At 47.4% G+C, this 14,392-nt stretch overlaps 1 protein-coding gene across 1 annotated transcript in view; it reads right to left on the reverse strand.

The window, feature by feature from the left end:
* The window catches only part of ATP6V1B2 (ATPase H+ transporting V1 subunit B2), a 134,447-nt gene that overhangs the window by 83,954 nt on the left and 36,101 nt on the right, over positions 1-14,392 (reverse strand). The window contains exons 2-3 of the mRNA XM_078665421.1: positions 7,582-7,637; positions 6,956-7,054 (exon numbers count right to left, since the gene is read on the reverse strand). Of these exons, the coding sequence (XP_078521547.1) occupies positions 6,956-7,054; positions 7,582-7,637 (155 nt within the window). The remainder of the gene's footprint in view (positions 1-6,955; positions 7,055-7,581; positions 7,638-14,392) is intronic.

The following is a 14,392-nucleotide window of genomic DNA, read 5'->3' on the forward strand; positions in this document are numbered from 1 at the left end:
GTTTCGATCCCAGTCTTCGGATCGAGCGCCTTAGGCCGTGCAGTTGGGGGCAGGCCAAATTTTATCGGTGGCATAGCAGTCGTAGACTGACTGACCTTCTTCGGGGCTGGCGTCGACATTGGCCCAACCGACTTTGTCTTTTCGCCAATATGTTTTTGGCCTTGCGTCGACTTGTGCGCCTGTTGCGTTGGAGGCGCGCTCTTCTGCCTCGACTCGACGTGGTCCTTCGAGCCGCCCTTGGACTTCGGCTCGAGGCCTTTGACGAACTGTGGCCTGTCGACTCGATGCTTCGGATCGGGAACCTTCCGAGACTCGAGTCCCTTATTTGTGTCGCTGTCCGTCGACGTCGACCTCGTCGGTTCGACGTGCCTGACTTTAGTTCTGGACTTCAGCGTACCGATCTTCGGGTCGACACCCCTTATTTGTGACCCCGCAGGGTCGTCGACACCTTTCTTCTTTGTCGAATCCGATGGATCCGAACTCTTCGATCCGAAGACTGTCTCCAGCAGTTTCGGTTTCGTTCTTTACTCCATGGCTTTCGGTTTCGATTTAACCAGTGACTGGTAATGTTAGACGGATGGCTCGTGTGATATATTCTTAGCCGGGCCGAGACGCGGGGCTATAGAATGTTCGACATGATCTTGGCTAAGGCCTGTTGGCGATGCCTCGACCTGAGCCCTTGGAAGTCTTTCCGTGTCTGTTTTGGGCCACGTACTCACTGTCGGGCCTGGTTCATCGCTTGAGTCGTCATCGACGGCTCCCATGGCCGATGCGTCGTCCCTTACCTCGACGGCGTTTTCATCATCGTCGTTGTCTTCGTAATAGTTGGAGTCATGCTCCGAACCGGGATCCGGCTGCTGTTCTGGATCCTCAGTTTCGACGACCTCGTCGTCTTCATCGAAGATATTCACCGGGTCCGGCCCTGGCCTCGTCATCGTCTGCCTCGCTGCGCGTCGAAGTCTTCTTTGACCTGAATTGAGCACAAGCTAGGCAGTTGGCCTCATTGTGCTCAGGAGATAGGCACTTGTTGCACACCGGGTGAACATCGATGTGTGGGTACTTAGAATTACAAAGGGGGCATCGTTTGAACGGGCTCCGTTCCATCGACGATCGGGCCTCTGGTGTCGAAAAGGCCACGCGGCTCTCTTCGACGTCCTGCTCGAAAGAACTGGAACAAAGTACTCGGCACCGATCGTAATGACAATACAGACGACCCCGAAGGCCTTTTGGCCTTTGAAAAGTTTCCGAACTTGAGTAAAGAAAAGTACATCCGAACCCAATGGCGGAAAAAAACAATCTGAGGATGCCCATGTGCACTGTAGTCCAGGGGAGGAGCCACCTATCTCGTGATACTTCGAAGACTCTTCCAGGACAACAATGTGCAATCATCCGGACCCAACACTAGGCGGCGATCTATGCACAGATATGAATTCAGCAGCCCACATGCCTCGAACATAGGTCTTACACTCCCATCTAGCAGTTTTGTTCAGTGCTAAGGGTGAGATGCTATGTGTTACTGCACTAGAAAAGCAGGGTCTGGCGTTGGGCAAGGACATGGTGAATAGAGTTGTATGTAGTAGTTTGCTCTAACACACGGGTACTCAAAGTACAGCCCGCGGGCCGGTAGCGGCCCGGCAAGCCTTCCTTGGCGGCCCGCTGACCTTATAGACATCGCACCTGGGTTCTGTTTGTTAAGCTTCAGCAAACACTGCTGGTTGCAGCAGTGTGGAATCAGAGAGACCTCTCTGTGGGGCCGGGCCATTCCAGCCACAGTCAGAGGGGAGCTGCAGGGGCGCTAAGAGGTGAACAAAGCCTCATTAACACACTAATGGTCTTTTAAAGACCTGTGAAGTACTGGGGTGCGGCTGTGTGTGTGCCTGGGAAGCTGTGTCAGCCCGGGCAGACACACACAGGGGGAGGGGGGAGAGGACAGCAGGGACTGAGATCTCAGTAAGGTGGGAGGCCAGTGCAGGAAGTGAGAGCCCGGGTGAAGGAGGTGGGAGGGCCACAGGGAGTGAGAGTCCGGGTGAGGAGGGAGGCAGGCAGGCAGACAGACAGAGGGATGGAGGGAGGGGAGGGAGGGAGGGGAGGGAGGGAGGGAGGGGAGGGAGGGAGGGGAGGGAGGGGAGGGAGGGGAGGGAGGGAGGGAGGGAAGGGAGGGAGGGAAGGGAGGGAAGGGAGGGAGGGAGGGGAGGGAGGCAGAGGGAGGCAGAGGGAGGGAGGGAGGGGAGGGAGGCAGAGGGAGGGACGGACGGACGGAGGGAGGGAGGGAGGGAGGGAGACGGACGGACGGAGGGAGGGAGGGAGGGAGGGAGACGGACGGACGGACAGAGGGAGGGAGGGAGGGGGACGGACGGAGGGAGGGAGGGAGGAAGGGAGACGGACGGAGGGAGACAGACGGACGGACGGAGGGAGGGAGGAAGGGAGACGGACGGAGGGAGACAGACAGACGGACGGACGGAGGGAGGGAGGGAGGGAGGCGGAGGGAGGGAGGAAGGGAGACGGACGGAGGGAGACAGACAGACAGAGGGAGGGAGGGAGGAAGGGAGACGGACGGAGGGAGACAGACAGACAGAGGGAGGGAGGGAGGGAGACAGACATAGGGAGGGAGGGAGACGGAGGGAGGGGGGCAGAGGGAGGGAGGGGGGCATAGGGAGGGAGGGAGACAGAGGGAGGGAGGGAGGCAGAGGGAGGGAGGGAGGCAGAGGGAGGGAGGGAGACAGAGGGAAGGAGGGAGGGAGGCAGAGGGAGGGAGGGAGGGAGGCAGAGGGAGGGAGGGAGGGAGACAGAGGGAAGGAGGGAGACAGAGGGAGGGAGGGAGACAGAGGGAGGGAGGGAGACAGAGGGAAGGAGGGAGACAGAGGGAAGGAGGGAGACAGAGGGAAGGAGGGAGACAGAGGGAAGGAGGGAGACAGAGGGAAGGAGGGAGACAGAGGGAAGGAGGGAGACAGAGGGAAGGAGGGAGACAGAGGGAAGGAAGGGAAGGAGGGAGACAGAGGGAAGGAAGGGAAGGAGGGAGACAGAGGGAAGGAAGGGAAGGAGGGAGACAGAGGGAAGGAGGGAGACAGAGGGAAGGAAGGGAAGGAGGGAGACAGAGGGAAGGAAGGGAAGGAGGGAGACAGAGGGAAGGAAGGGAAGGAGGGAGACAGAGGGAAGGAAGGGAAGGAGGGAGACAGAGGGAAGGAAGGGAAGGAGGGAGACAGAGGGAAGGAGGGAGACAGAGGGAAGGAAGGGAAGGAGGGAGACAGAGGGAAGGAAGGGAAGGAGGGAGACAGAGGGAAGGAAGGGAAGGAGGGAGACAGAGGGAAGGAAGGGAAGGAGGGAGACAGAGGGAAGGAGGGAGACAGAGGGAAGGAGGGAGACAGAGGGAAGGAGGGAGACAGAGGGAAGGAGGGAGACAGAGGGAAGGAGGGAGACAGAGGGAAGGAGGGAGACAGAGGGAAGGAGGGAGACAGAGGGAAGGAGGGAGACAGAGGGAAGGAGGGAGACAGAGGGAAGGAGGGAGACAGAGGGAAGGAGGGAGACAGAGGGAAGGAGGGAGACAGAGGGAAGGAGGGAGACAGAGGGAAGGAGGGAGACAGAGGGAAGGAGGGAGACAGAGGGAAGGAGGGAGACAGAGGGAAGGAGGGAGACAGAGGGAAGGAGGGAGACAGAGGGAAGGAGGGAGACAGAGGGAAGGAGGGAGACAGAGGGAAGGAGGGAGACAGAGGGAAGGAGGGAGGCAGAGGGAAGGAAGGAGGCAGAGGGAAGGTGACCGAGACAGAGGGAGGGTGACAGAGGGAGGGTGACAGAGGGAGGGTGACAGAGGGAGGGTGACAGAGGGAGGGTGACAGAGGGAGGGTGACAGAGGGAGGGTGACAGAGGGAGGGTGACAGAGGGAGGGTGACAGAGGGAGGGTGACAGAGGGAGGGTGACAGAGGGAGGGTGACAGAGGGAGGGTGACAGAGGGAGGGTGACAGAGGGAGGGTGACAGAGGGAGGGTGACAGAGGGAGGGTGACAGAGGGAGGGTGACAGAGGGAGGGAGGAGAGGGAGGGAGACCGAGAGAGAAAGAGAGGTGAGAGAGACCGAGAGAGAAAGAGAGGTGAGAGAGACCGAGAGAGAAAGAGAGGTGAGAGAGAGAGAGATAGAGATAGAGGAACGGAGGGATAGGGAGAGAGGGAGAGAGGGAAAGAGAAAGAGAGATGTGTGTGTATGCCGGGTCTGTTGGCTCAGTGGATGAAGGCGTCCGCTGCAGGGGCCTGTGTTCAACTTCATGGTCACAGTTTTTTTTCTCTAGCCCCTCCCCTACTGACCCCGCCTCAAACGGTGCAGCCCTCAGCCACAACCACACTGTAAATTCGGCCCTCGAGAGAAAGTTTGTGAGTACCCATGCTCTAACAGAACAAAGTTCCAAAAGTGACAATTGTTTAATTTAAGAGAGAAGGCACATTACTTGCAATGAGTGGGTTCAATGTTTGCAGTTGAGAACATTGAAACAATATTTTCATTTGTTTCACAGCAAACTAAAGAGGCAGGTCAGACTGCAATTGATTACAAGTCTAATAAACTAAAGGCACACATGCTTTGTGGGTTTAAGAATCTGTTGCAAATGATTTAATATAAGAAGCATTCCATGGCACAGCCAATAGGCCTAATGTTGCTTGCCCAATGATTGTATTGTCATAGTTTTGTAAAACATTGTTGAGGAGCTGCTGGGACTTCAACAATATATAAAAAATAAAACATCTGCTAAAAGAAAAATATTTTGGGGGACTTAAAAAGTATACATTGCTATAATAGTGCCTGGCACTCATAAGTATTACTTTGTGTATGGACAGGCTCCTTGTGAAAGATGCCATCCCTCACAGAAAGTTAGCCAAAGACTGAAGTGGGCTGGCCCATAGCCCCATTCTGTAATGTTTTGGGCAGAAGAAAATGTGGAAAACACAACAGACTAATAGATGAATGAATAATAATAGGCTGAATAATAGCCTGAATGAAAGCCCCCTTCAAGTGAATATATTATAAATATTACTTTAGTAAAATCAATAGGTCATGGCTAATACCAAACCTAAAAATAAATCGAGATCAAGAAGAAACAAAAATAAAAAAAATGTTAACAGAATAGACATTAAAAAATTCCTACATTCAGTATTAATCATTAATCGTAGATTACATTCTATTACTTTATGCCTCCATCATGCAACAATGTTGATGGTTGCTCCACCCCACGTTCTCTAAACTTATATATCATTCCCTTCTATTTGCACGTACACCAACTCCTCTCTGAAGAAAAAATAAATGTTCCTTTACTGATGAACTACACAAGGTTGGGCAACATCAACTCCGCAATATATTAGACAGCTGATAGAAATGGGATTTTTGGTAGGCTAGGGCATGTGCCATAGCCAGGCAGAAACCACCACTCTAGTCAGGATAAGGGAGTTACTTGGTCGAGTATATATAGAGCCACTTTCTCACACAAGTGACATGGCAGTTACCAACTGCGCGCAGACTCTGCAATGGCAGGTCTGAGTTACCTTTTTAAGGTTACTCACGTGGGTGGCACAATCAGTGCTGCAGGACCACTAGTAGCATTTGATTTACAGGCCCTGGCACACTGAGTGCATTTTACTAGGAACTAACAAGTAAATCAAATATCCAATCATGTAAACACCAATCGATAACACAATTTACAGAGAGAGCATATGCACTTTAGCACTGATTAGCAGTGGTAAAGTGCCCAGAGTCCTAAACCCAACACAAAGGTCAGGGAAAAATAGGAGGAAGAAGCAAAAAGTTTGGGGGATAACCCTGCAAAAAAGGGCCATTTCCAACATCCGCTTTCATTGAATTTTTCTGTTTTTAATCCTGTAATTTGAAAAGGGATTTCAAATAAACAATATGGGTCTCAATACGATGGCAGTCCTGACAGTCCAATAATGATACGACTGTCGGGCAGGCGGTCGTAAACATCGCTTTTTCTAGTGCAGCTTGTGCTATGGCCTGGAAAAGGGCCACAAAACAAGCCGCAACAGAAAAAGGGATGTTTGGGGGGGCAACACATGCCCCCAAATCCCCCAACCCCCCAGGCCACATTGTGGACAATGCTAGAGCCCCCTCCAAAGACGGTTTCCGAAAGCCTTTCCAAGGGAGTCAGAACGTGATGCAAAACCAGTTGGAAACTGACATCCTAATCCCTACGGCGATGCCTCTGCAGGCACCACCTCCATTGTAGGTTTTAAGCTCAGACCGCCAACCATACGGGCTCCTTGAGCCTGTTAGAGGCTGCAGTATTCCCACCCCAGCCCGCTGCGCTGCGACTGTCGGCATCATAATCCAGCAGCTGGATCGCTGCCCTAGATGTCGGGCAGACTGCGATCGGTCTGCCCGACTTCGTAATTGAGCCCAAAGACTTGTCAGCTGGAATGAGATGACGAGCAAACAAAAATTTTAATCAGAAGGAAGTTAGAGAGAAGCAGCAAAGCATTACAATTTGCCCTTTGTGAACCATCAGAATTTCTGAACTCTTAATGCACTTTAATCATGTTCTGCCAACAGGGAAACTCAACTGGTCACAGCTTGGCTTCCTGAGCACTGCATAGGGTCATGCTTGCCACCAATCAGAACCTGTAGTTGCCCATAATCCCAGGATCAAGCATAGCATTGAATGACTCGTGTATGGTGATCTGAGTCAGACCACAGAAGAACTGATATGTCTCACTTAGGATGTACGCAGGGAATTTTCGTTGGACCAAAGTTACAATCTGCATATAAACAAAGATGGTTTGTAAAAGGAAAGAATGTATAAAGCTCTCTTTCTGTCCCTTTAAATAGAGGTCCCTTGGATATATTTCAGGACAATAGAGAAAAATAAAATGGATAGAAGACCTGAAAACTCTATCTACAGACGGAGCATTAATGCGAAAAGGATAAGGTCTAAGAGTAACTATTGAAAACATGTGTCGTCTTACCTGGACCACTGCTTTTGAGCCGCTGACCTCCAGAACTTGTCCACTCCTCCTTGTACCATCCGGAAGTGTCAAATGGACGATCTCTGCATATTTGGGAAACTGAACAAGTGGATGGGGGAACAAAAATGAGTGCTAACTAAAAACTGAATAAATGCAGTGAAAGACCAATATATACAAGAAGGGAGTCAAGTTCGTCAAAAATTCTCTTCCAGGAACAGCAAAAAGCCAAGAGTAATTTAAGTAAAGCTATTGGTCAATGAAATTCTAACTTATCGAGATGGTTAAACCTAGTAAGAAAAAAATATTCAACAAACAGAAAGAGAAAATAATTAGTCTAGATCATTCTTTTAATTTAACGACGATAACTAGTTCATGCTGTATTTGTACTTTTAGGTGCTGTTTAAAAAGTAAGTGATTAATGTGGTTGTAACCGAAAGAGTGAATTGCTACGACTGAAAACAATGTTTATCCATATAGGAGGCTAGGGAAATTGTAAATCTAAGAACAAGTGTACATTTGGAAGCCAATATGCTGGCCAGGCATTAAAGTAGCTTCATTCTCTAACAAACAAATTTGAATTTCTTAAGTCTGCCTTTGAAACAAAAAAAAATAAAAAATCAACATACCTTCACTTGATCCAAGATTACTAGAGGGCCATTGACACCGGACACAGTCTTGTAAGCTGAAACAGAAGATGAGAAGTTGAAGATTTCATTATACATAAAACAGTTCCTGTGGTATCATCATTAGACAAGTTCCCCCAAAAATCATTCAGGAAAATCTTGAAACTATAAGTGTCCAATACCAAACTAATGGCACACAGAAAAGCCTTTAAGATGAAGTTCTTCAATCAGAGTCCCAAATCGAGGAGTCAGGAGGTCAACTAATTAATTTGAAAGGTGAAGTTGATAAATGTGAAACACCAAACAAAACGGTATGATCTACACTTACAAAACATAGAACAGGACTCTTGGTGTTGCCTATGAATATAATGATATCTCTAACACGAAAGAAAAACAAGCATTTACAATGCAATGGTTTCGCCTTTGGAAAAGTTAGAGCTATTGGCATTGTAAATGACAAAATTTGTATTTATGTGTTGGTTTTGAAAACAGATAAATAAATGGCATTGTCATTTACATTGCCAAGAAAAACGCTGCAACTAATAAGCAAGCGTTAGTAATACATAGATAAACTGTTAGTCACATAGTATTCATTATGAAGCAAAATTGTGCATCATGGTCTTGATGGGGTGAGGGGGTTCGTGCTCGAACTTTGATATGCTCTCCTCAATGGCACACTACCTAATCGTTCCCCTCGAGACCGCAAGGCCTCTTTCTAACTATGACGTGGAAACTGGTGCCACAGCCAATACTTGAGGAAGCTTTCACCCAGTAACAGTTAAGTCGGAAAGCAAATCAGATTGAAACTGAAGACCCTAAATCCACAATGTCCAAACAGAGGTATGAAATGCAATTTGCCCCTGTAATAACATTCTCACTGGTCCAACATCAAACAAGATGCCTCTTGAGATCATATTCCATGAGGAAGGAGGGCCTGGAAACTATCCTAACCAGGCAACAACAGGACAACCACAGGTTCCAGAAGGAACTGAATACCATTCTCAGCCACTTGGTGTTTCGTCCTGGTGTTCGAGAGCCAGGTTGCAACTAAAGCAGATGCCACTGTATCTGAAAGAATTTTACAGTAATTGTACGATCACTACTAGTGGCTGCTAGATTGAATCACCCTACCTTCTAGGCGCCCTACTTACAAAAGAACTAACATGTAAATGTGTTGCAGCAAAAGTACCTCAAAGATGTTTTCCCCTGACTTCACCAACGATCTCTCTTTGCCATTTTGTATTCGTCGAACTTAAGGTTGACAATAAATAAATTGTATGAAGTGGCTGAAAATAGGGGGTCTTTTCCTATTTGGGTGCCAAATGGAATTTGCGGGTTTTTTCTTGTATTTTCTCTACTCCACAGCAGGATGGAGTACTTGGGGCGCTCAGTAAGTAGTGTTTTTTTGTGTTCACCACTCGGTGCGATTAATGCACGTGTGCAAATAGTGTTAGAGTACAGCACACTAGGGTGCGGCAGGGACTGACTGGGAGGAAAGAGTTTACAACAGGGTACTTCAGCATGTGTACATTTGTCGAGTCTTTAACAGTAGCTGTGCAAAGAATCCTCTGCAAGACAAATTTAAATGAAGTTGGGAATTGCTTTGGGCTGGCTTTAGTTCAAAAGGGGGGGGGGCACTGTGGCATTTACATTAAAATCTTTTTCATATATTGGAGATTTTTTTTTTGTGGCCTAACGGCTTGAGTTCGAATGGGGAACCAGGTGAAGTTCCGGTTTGGTTTGAACATTTTTCTGTGCAAATTACTTAATCTCCCCGTGTTTCTTAAAAATACAGATCTTGTGTAATGTATAATTCGGTGCTCATGAAGAGCGCTCCGAAGCCTTTGGGGCACGTTCGCGCTATATAAAACTGTAAAATAAAAAAACTCGCGGAATCGCATAGAGGCTGAAGAATGCCAAGCTGCCTTTTATAGTAAATACAGCGCGTTTACTTTTTGGCAGATTCTTGGAGGATGTGGGCGAAGTACAGAGAAATTCCTGGTCTGCTCTGCAATTATGTAACATTGACAAAACATTAATGGCCCCAAACTTCGTGCATGATTTTATATCTTGGAAGCACTGATCTATTTCCGTTTCGATTTTAATCTTCTGCCTTCTCTGAATACCTTTTGACAAGATTGTATAACCCTGATGTCTTAATGTAAAGTGTTAAGGATTTGCAGAGTTGAGAGCAGTTATATACAGCTCTAACAGCAGAACAGTCAAACCTTTGAAACCACCGGAGAGGCAAAATTGAAACGTTTCCAAAAAGCTGTAATGTTCCTAAAGTAGAGTACGTGCTAACTGTATAATCTGTCTGTGAATACTTGGCGAACAGGGCGGTTTTGGTTCTTTAGGTCTGGTGATACTGACCCTGGGGGATTCCTGCGTGGCCCCAGCCATCCTAGCATGCAGGAAGTAACATGTTGCTGTTAGTATTGACTTGACATGACTGTGTGCCTTACTTAGAAGCCTGGGCTCGTGCACACGTTTGCCCGGTGTCAATAAGAAGCACAAAGTTGCCTTTGAAGCAGCATAGCTCGGCTGCTGCTTATTCACAAAGAAGGCAGTGATGCCTCGGATTGCACAGCGCCCGCCATATTTTTTCAACGAAAAATGCAACTTCATGTTTAAGCCGCACATATTACGGTCTTTGCTCTCGCTCCCTGAGTGACCTGTGACCCCTGAGTAATAAAATATGCATACTTGGATAACTACAGCAAAGAATTCACTACCACAGCCCAGCCCATCCCACCCCTCCCCCTTCCCCTTCCCGTTCCCCCCACAACCCCGAATTCGCCAGAAGGGCAGTAGTTGAGCAATAAATCATTTGGCTTTTTTCCAAATCATCCTTCATCAACAGTTAATGAAGACGGAATGGTTACTTTTTTGTGCGCTAAACAGCTGTACAGAATGCAAAGAATAAACATGGTCCCGTAGCAGAGGAAGTCCATAGAGACGCATACACGAAAAACAACTGAAACAGCAAGAATAAGAGATAAGCACACGGACAGCGGGAGGGGGGCGGGCAGGCACACGGACAGCGGGAGGGGGGCGGGCAGACACACAGACAGCGGGAGGGGGGCGGCACAGAGCCCGCCATATTTTTTCATCAAAAAATGCAACTTCATGTTTAAGCCGCACATAATACGGTCTTTGCTCTCGCTCCCTGAGTAATAAAATATGCATACTTGGATAACTACAGCAAAGAATTCACTACCACAGCCCAGCCCACCCCACCCCTCCCCCTTCCCGTTCCCCCCACAACCCCGAATTCGCCAGAAGGGCAGTAGTTGAGCAAGAAATCATTTGGCTTTTTTCCAAATCATCCTTCATCAACAGTTAATGAAGACGGAATGGTTACTTTTTTGTGTGCTAAACAGCTGTACAGAATGCAAAGAATAAACATGGTCCCGTAGCAGAGGAAGTCGATAGAGACGCATACACGAAATACAACTGAAACAGCAAGAATAAGAGATAAGCACACGGACAGCGGGAGGGGGGCGGGCAGGCACACGGACAGCGGGAGGGGGCGGGCAGGCACACGGACAGCGGGAGGGGGGGCGGGCAGGCACACGGACAGCGGGAGGGGGGGGCGGGCCGACACACGGACAGCGGGAGGGGGGCGGCACAGCGCCCGCCATATTTTTTCAACGAAAAATGCAACTTCATGTTTAAGCCGCACATATTACGGTCTTTGCTCTCGCTCCCTGAGTGACCTGTGACCCCTGAGTAATAAAATATGCATACTTGGATAACTACAGCAAAGAATTCACTACCACAGCCCAGCCCACCCCACCCCTCCCCCTTCCCGTTCCCCCCACAACCCCGAATTCGCCAGAAGGGCAGTAGTTTAGCAATAAATCATTTGGCTTTTTTCCAAATCATCCTTCATCAACAGTTAATGAAGATTGAATGGTTACTTTTTTGTGTGCTACACAGCTGTACAGAATGCAAAGAATAAACATGGTCCCGTAGCAGAGGAAGTCCATAGAGACGAAATACAACTGAAACAGCAAGAATAAGAGATGATAAGCACACGGACAGCGGGAGGGGGGCGGGCAGGCACACAGACAGCGGGAGGGGGGCGGGCAGGCACACGGACAGCGGGAGGGGGGCGGGCAGGCACACGGACAGCGGGAGGGAGGGTCAGGAAACAGCCAGCGGGACAGGGAACAAGACGAACAATGAACACAAACATCGGGGGAAAAAAAAAAAAAGTACACGCCCACAGTGGCCACGTCTTCATGACGTTGCGGAGAGGGAAAGAATCGGCGGAACGCCCACGAGTCGCCTCGCAAAATGACGGACGCCTCAGTTATCCAATGGCTAGCCTCCATTTATGTAGCTAGCCAATGGAAACAGAGGCGGGACAAAGCCCCCATACTGAAAAACAAAAGATTTCGCCTGCGCGAAACGCTGCTTGTGCAGCTTTCAACAGGCGAAACCTAAAAAGGGAAAGGTAAAAGGCATTTGCATTGGCCATCTGAAATGATAATTTGAATGTTTTGTTTATGTTTCTAACTGGTGTTTTCAAAGCTCCTTCCGTCGCATATAAAAGAGAAGGGGAGAAAAAGGAACTTTCAAAACAGGATTCATGCAACAGTTCCCCTACAGGGTACAAAGGTGTGTAGAGAACAGCCTCTTATTTAGGATGAACACGTTCACTTTGCTCATATTTTAAATCAAAACAGACAAAATCTTTAAAAACATTTCAGTGTTATTTTCACTTCGTAGAAGAAAAAGGCCTGCTGATAATGTACATAGAAGGATAAAAAAAATAATTAAATCTGAAAACAAACTGACAGGTTAACGCTTCTTTCAATAGCATTTTTAAAAAGTAGCACTTTCTGAAATGAAACTTTGTATTTAAAGAATGTTAAGCATAAGCAAGTACTGTCAGGTAAAATACATATAATTTTCCAGAATGAAGGGTACTAAATGTAAGTAACTTCTAAAAGTAATGATGTTGGGCCAGTTTAGAAAGTTGGTTGTATTCTTCAACAACCCTGAGGTGGAACTTACTTATATGTGATCCCCAAACTTGATTGAATCTTTGACGGCAGAGGCAGGAGCCACGTAAGAACTGAAAAACAGAGGGGACACTACAGAGCTCTGGAAGCCCCCGAGATGAAGGCTTCATTTGAGAGAAAAGGAACTATCTTAACCTGGTTGTCTGCAATCTTGTTAGAAAGAAGTGAGCCATGCCTCAACTGTCTCGCCAATGGCGCAAATGTAGACAGCATTTTAATGTTTATCTTGAGATCAAGGGATACAAATGCTGCGGAGAGATGTAGCAGGATGACTGTGCAGAGAAAGACTTGGCCACTAAAATTAAGGTGGCCTTCCTTGATGTTTAAAAGTGACATCTCTGTTCCCCTAGACGGTCTGAAGCCTGATTGGAAGATGCTTAGCATGTGGGTTGTTTCTAGATGAGCACTATTTGGTGAGTGTCTGCAGTTTTAAGTGCCTCTTTAATGCATGGCAAGACTGAAGATGGGTCTGCAGTTTGCTAGGTCTTACGGACTTACGCTGTGAGTTTTGAATGGAAAGGGGTGGAGAGTGGGTTGAATGTCGGAGGCTATGTGTTTTTAAATTGTAGCCATTTTGTTTGTTAAGACAAATAGAAATTTGTTGCAGAGATTTAAGGAAGGAGCAGGCGACAAGGGAGAGTATTCGTTGGAGAACACCTTCTAAATATGGACAAGTTCTTTGGTGAAGTTGGTGGACTCAGTGATCCAGTCTTGGCATTGCGCTCTCTTTGCTCTTGGACAGGCAGATGTGTAGACTCTGGAATGTATGTTTCAAATTTGAGAAGACCCCCTTGCAGCCAGGGGAATAGGGTACTTTAAACAGTGAAGAAGAATTTTCCCTTGGCGAACAGATTTACGTTAAACAACCCAAAATGGTTGTCCAAGCCACCTTAGTTAAGGCCACTAGATCCTTCACTATCTAGTACACTCTTACAACAGCAATGTAGTTCATTGTTTATTATTATAAATTTTCTTTACAAATACAATTTTATGTTAAAAACAGCTCATTGCGCGCCTACATTAAAATCTCAAACAATTTCATAAAAATACAATTTCTAATACACATAAAATAAAAATAAAAACACAATCAATTTACATTTGGCGTTATTAAACTGGAGGATACAAAGAAAAAGGGAGAGACATACAAAGACATAAAGCTTGTCATTAAATTATGCACGTTTTGAGATTTAACATAAACAAAACCAAGTCCTGGACGTATTTAATTCTTTGTATACAGGCTAGGTTTTTGGTCCCTTGATCGTGCAGAGGGGCGTCGACGCGTTTCGATTGTTTTTATTGATGCTTTACCATCTTTATCAAGACTACATTAATAAGTCTCTCCTATTTTTGGGAACTGGTTGGGTGCAGCGGGCATAGACCTCCTGTTCACGTAACGCAGGGTTTTACTTTAGTGGGTTTTCTTGCGTAAAACGTTCAAACCTTCATCTTGGTCTGTTCGTACATCTTATCCTCGTTCTTTTTTTATTCTCAAGAAGCCACCTCTCTGGTACCTTTGTACCCCACTGTGCTTCTTTTGATTTTTATATTCTTTGGCAAAATATGGTCCACTACTGTGTCTTCTATTTTGATTTTTGACGAGGTGTCCAAGATTTGCAGGTGGCTTGGCAACCATTTTGGGTTGTTTAACGTAAATCGGTTCGCCAAGGGAAAATCCTTCTTCACTGACTCTGGAATGTATGCAACATGCCTTACGATCAGCTGATAGGTTGCATTTGATCAATCGTTTTTTCAGGCACACTGCCTTAATGTTTCATGTGACA

The sequence above is a fragment of the Lissotriton helveticus genome, chromosome 11 (genome assembly GCF_964261635.1).
Source record: "Lissotriton helveticus chromosome 11, aLisHel1.1, whole genome shotgun sequence".
NCBI lineage: Eukaryota > Metazoa > Chordata > Amphibia > Caudata > Salamandridae > Lissotriton > Lissotriton helveticus.